This window comes from Pseudophryne corroboree, chromosome 7 (assembly GCF_028390025.1).
Source record: "Pseudophryne corroboree isolate aPseCor3 chromosome 7, aPseCor3.hap2, whole genome shotgun sequence".
NCBI classification, from domain to species: Eukaryota; Metazoa; Chordata; class Amphibia; order Anura; family Myobatrachidae; genus Pseudophryne; species Pseudophryne corroboree.
Genome location: NC_086450.1, coordinates 305,867,033 through 305,872,345, shown reverse-complemented (window position 1 = coordinate 305,872,345; position 5,313 = coordinate 305,867,033). Strand labels below are relative to the sequence as shown.

At 43.3% G+C, this 5,313-nt stretch overlaps 1 protein-coding gene across 1 annotated transcript; it reads right to left on the bottom strand.

The window, feature by feature from the left end:
- Window positions 1-404: 404 nt before the first annotated feature.
- Window positions 405-2,036, bottom strand: LOC134944144 (E3 ubiquitin/ISG15 ligase TRIM25-like). The gene has a single exon (XM_063932721.1). The coding sequence runs from the start codon at window positions 2,034-2,036 to the stop codon at window positions 405-407; it is 1,632 nt and encodes a 543-aa protein (XP_063788791.1).
- Window positions 2,037-5,313: the final 3,277 nt, after the last annotated feature.

Here is a 5,313-nt window from a genome sequence, read left to right as displayed (position 1 = left end):
TGCCGCCCCCGCCATTGCTGTCTGCATCGGCAAGTATGTAGACACTTGCTGATGCCGGCTACCCCGTCGGGTCCCAACACTGCAGTAGTCGGGCTAGGTACACATTTTATAGTATGTACCAAGCTTCACACATTTCAAAGCTTTTCTAGAAGAGAGAACCCACAGGTCAGGTTATGCTTTTCCTATATACAATACAATCTACATTAGGAGTGCGTCTCAATCCAAATTTTACATTTACATGAAATAATCTTTACTTATCTGTATAAAAATGGAACAGGGTCCTCTTTATCAAGCTGTGCCTACCCACCTGTGGTTGCTGCCAGGCAGCAAGACTGGTACAATCTTTGTAATCATGGAGGCACTGTTTGCATAAAGGAACCGTGTTCTATCTGTATTCTTCTTTTCTAGCTCTTTATCCTTACCCAGCTGTTTCCATATACAAAAAAAGCAGGATAAAGAGGCTGTGTAAAGGTGGCTGAAAAAGTATGCAAGTGTCTGAATGGTTCACATAGCTGGTAAAAAGAAAGTTGACCAGCCTCATAGTTCAGGTAAATGCCAAGTGCCCGCAAGGGGCTATCTATGCGTATTGCTTTACTCTCAGAGTTATGAAGTACTGATAGATTGTTATTAAGCATTACCAAGCCCCAAGATTTGTCATTGCATCCAATAAGGGATTCATTTCCAGTTTTCTGTAAAGTTGGATAAGCCATACCAACAACCCAGTATCCGGACATGCTGACTTGTACTTCCAAGTAATGTTCTCCTGACTTAAAACTGGTTGTACCCAAGACCTGTGAGGATGCAAATCTCTCAGGCATCAAATGAGGTTTTGCTTCTTTTTTCACATGAGATGCTATCTTAAGATCACTTGAAAGAATGACCTGACTATTGGAAGTATTAGAGTCCATTACTATATCTGAATGTGCTTTAAGGTAAAACCCTCTTTTTTCTTTCAGTTTATATATGGAATTAACCAAATTGTCCAGGCTGTTCTGCAGTTTAACAGAGACCAGTACATCATCTAGTTTATGTTTGGTAGTCTCCATTATACCCTGCTCCATCTTCATGCAGTCCTCAAAATAAGAACATTTGCTGAGAATTAATTTGCATTCTTTTAGGAAGCTTACTGAATCATTGACAACAAAGAGCTCCTCAATATGTAGTATTGTATGGTACAATTCATCCTTCTGTATCTCCATTTCTTGGATCATTTCAGACACTTGTTGTAGTGCTTCATCCTTTTGTCTACTGATCTCATCTAGAACTTCATTCTCAAGCTCATCCACCTGTTTTCTGATATCCACAAACAGATTAATAACCCTGATCTTTAATTCGGTTGTCTTTTCTTGTTCCTTCCTAGCTTTTCCTTTTAAATCATGGATTCTCTTGTCAATATTCTTCCATGTCAATATTATTTTATCCAAAGCATTCTTTAGCTCTTCCATTTTTTGCTTACATAAATGATTAAGTGTACCGACCTGGTGAGTGCTATGGGTCTTTAGGCTGTAGCAGGTTGCACACAGAAAAACATCATCATGGAAACAGTAGTATTTTAGAAGTTCGTTGTGTGTGAGACACTTTCTGCCAGAGTCTATTAGCAGGATGGAATTGGCCTCTGTTAGGGCATGTTCCTGTGACTTGCTGTGTACTTTGAGATGTTCCTCACACAAGAAGGCTTCACAGAGAAAGCATCTTTTAACAGCACGTGTAATGAAGCCAATACAATACGTGCACAAAGCCACACCATCTTTCTTTGTCTTGTCAGAGAAGTGTGCCACAATGTTACACAGCTTCCGGCATCTGGTCAGATCAGGTTTCTTCTTGAACACGGTTCTACATTCTGGACAAGTGTAAGTCCTGGACTCTTTCTGCTTCCCAAAGGCATTCTCAATACAGTTCATACAGAAGTAATGTCCACAGCTCAGGCATACTGGGTCTGAGTAAATGTCAAGGCAGAGAGAGCAGCATAATTCTTCTCTCACTTTTGCAGATGCCATGGTTACAGTAATCACAGGGGAGTGAAAATCCAAAGTCATTTGGATCATATATATATAGTAAGATCAATGGGTGTGGTATGCTGTACACATACTTTCAGGAAGTTATAAAGTACTTAGTGCATGGAATGAAGCAGCTATAATCTGACAATAAAACAAGATAACCTTACCACTTTAGTGAATTCCAGTGATAATATTAATGAGGCATGTTAAAGTTTAAACATTTAAAGTGACATTTGGAGGTCAGGATTTTTCTTGTTTTGTCAAACCATATATAATAGGGTTTGTATATAGATAGGACACAGGTGGTGAAAGCGGGGGAATTCACCTATCAAGTGTGGTCCATTAGAACACGGGCACATCAGGGCTGTGTCCGCTCACCCCTGCTATTCTCCCTGTACACAAATGACTGCAACTCTGAGGCGCAATCAGTAAAGATCAAATTAGCTGACGACACCACCATCATCGGCCTCATCAAGGTTGGGGACAAATCGGCATATAGACAGGAAGTAGACTGGTTGGCCCAGTGGTGCAGCCACAACAACCTTGAGCTCAACCCCCTCAAAAGTGTCGAGATGATAATGCACTTCAGGAAGAAGTCAGCTAGTGCACAATTACGATTGCTGACAGTGTGGTATCGCTAGTGACCTCCTTCAAGTTCCTGGGGACCACAATCTCTCGGGACCTTAAATGGGGGTCCAAGCTGATGCCACTGTCGGGAAAGCGCATCAGAGGTTGTTCTTGCTCAGGCAACTAAGGAAGCTCAACATCCCACAGAAGCTTCTGCTCCTCTTCTACTCCGCGATTGTGGAGTCAGTACTGTGCTCCTCAATACTGGTTTGGTACGGCTCCGCCAGCACGAGGCACAGATGCAGGCTCCAAAAGGTGATCAGAACCGTAGAGAAGATTATCGGGGCCGACCTTCCCTCAGTCCAGGACCTGTACCTATCCAGAGCTAAAAAGCGGGCAACGAAGATAGTAAAGGACCAGCTACACCCCGGCCACAGCATGTTTAACTTGCTTCCCACCATGTCTACCAGAAGCCTCAAAAGTTTCTTTCCCCAAGCGGTCCGCCTGCTGAACTCCTGAACATTGACTGACTAGACATACATGTAACTCACTTGTGTCTCTAAGGTATACCTATCTGTCTGACTTTACCTGCCCCCACCTGCTTATCTGTTACCTACTTGGCTGTTGTATAGCAAACCGAAGACAAATTCCTAGTATACACAAGTATACCTGGCCAATAAAGCTGATTCTGATTCTGATAAGACTGCTTATCATTAATTTAGATAGGGGCAGATTTATTAAGCCTGGTCAAGTGATAAAGTGAAAGGTGAAAACGCACCAGCCAATCAGCTCCTAACTTCCATGTTAGATATTCGGTTTGAAAAATGACAGTTAGGAGCTGACTGGTTGGTGCGTTATCACCTTCCCCGTTATCACTTAACCAGGCTTAATATATCTGCCCTACAGTGTTTAAGTAAGTCTTATGGAGAACTCTGGGGGCCTTATTTGGAGTTTGATGTAAGTCCATTAATAAAATGTGTCATTGAAAGTTGCACATATCATGGCCCCTTGCAAATCAACAAGCAAATTGGGAGCATTCACAGGTAAATTCAGAAAAGAAAGTGGCGCATACACTGTATGTTTCTGTACTCTGTGGACACTTGTAGTGCACCTGCTCATTAATGATAACAAGCAGCGGCGACTACCTTGTCCGGGGAGGGGGGTGGGTGGGATATGCTAAGCATGTATAAACATACATGTGTAGATAGTAACATATGTGCTGGCAAGTATCTGGGATCAGCAGCGGCGATGTATACCACAGCCGCTGTGTAGAAACCAGGACTGAGCATTAGGCTTCCCTTTCCTAAGCCCGCCCACAGACTCTCATTGGCTAGTACCCAGGAGTCTGGGGGCAGGCTTAGAAAAGGGAAGTCTAATGCCGAGTCATGGGTTCTGCACAGCGGCTGTGGTATACTTCGCCACTGCCGATCCTGGACACACACCATCACATATATTACATACATGTACACATGAATGTTTATATGTGCTTAGCATCTCCTCCCTGCACAACGTAGTCGGCACTGCAGCCACATATAATCAGCAAACAGCTCTAAGCATAAAAGCATTCACATATGGTCAAAAGGTTTATTGTTGTTTGAGTATCTTAGGTCACCTGGGATCAGAGACGGCCCTAAATAATATGATGCCCTAGGCAAGATTTCGGCTGGTGCCCCCTAGCACAGACACTAGTTCCGCCTCTGACCCTGTATACCTTTCTATAATTTAAGCCACAAAGTAGTATACCTTATACACATAAGGCCACACATTAGTAATCCCTCTATACACATAATACAGTAATGCCGCTTACACATATGACACACATTATTAATGCCCTTATACTCATAATGTCCCTTACACATATGCAGCACATTAGTAATGCATTTCGTATGCAGATAGAGCCGCAGTCACACACAGAATATAGGCATGCTGCATATAATTTTAATCAGCAGAAGCTGCTTGTGCCCCTAGGCATTTGCCTAGTTTACCTATGCATAGGGCTGGCTCTGCCTGGGATTTTCATCCACAAAAGTTTCTAGAATTTACAGATAATGTCAATCAAAATAAAATAAACAAAATATTCCAGCAAGTGGCAGAGCTATGGGTGAAAACTGTTGTTAATAAGAAGAGCTCAGAAGAGAATGATCAATATGTTTATGCTGACATGAAGATGACAGTTACTCAAATAACCATGCCTTTAAGAGTGGTATGAACAAAAGTATGCACTTTGAAGTGGGTAGGCTATAGCTGCAGAAAACCAGAACGGGTTCCACTCTCGTCAGCTAAGAACAGAAAACTAAAGTTATACATTAGTGGACACCGGGTCTAATTCAGCACGGGTTGTAGATGTGCGAAAAAATGCACACCTACAACCTTTTACTCTAACATGCGGGGGGACACCCAGCACAGGGCAAGTCCGCCCCGCATGCCGGATACTGCCCCACCCCCAAACATGCAAGCGTATCACAAGACAGCGATGCACGTGCATGTTTATGGTTGCCTCCTGCCTATGCAGCCTAGCTGCCTACATGACCTGTTAAGTCTTGCAGCGGCTGTGTGTGAAGTCACACAGCCGCCGCAGCACACCACACAAACTGTGTGGGCATGCCTCTGTTGTCCAGACCACACCCACAAAATAGTGCATCGACGCCCAGTTCCCATCCACCACCCAGGACTTAGCTTGGGATCGTGTGTGGAAATGAACAAACACTGATTTTCGCACTTCAGCGATTCATACTGAATCGGGCCCACA

Bases quoted from the DNA above. Each gene is read 5' to 3' on its own strand.
- LOC134944144 (XM_063932721.1), bottom strand. From the start codon at position 2,036: ATGACTTTGGATTTTCACTCCCCTGTGATTACTGTAACCATGGCATCT.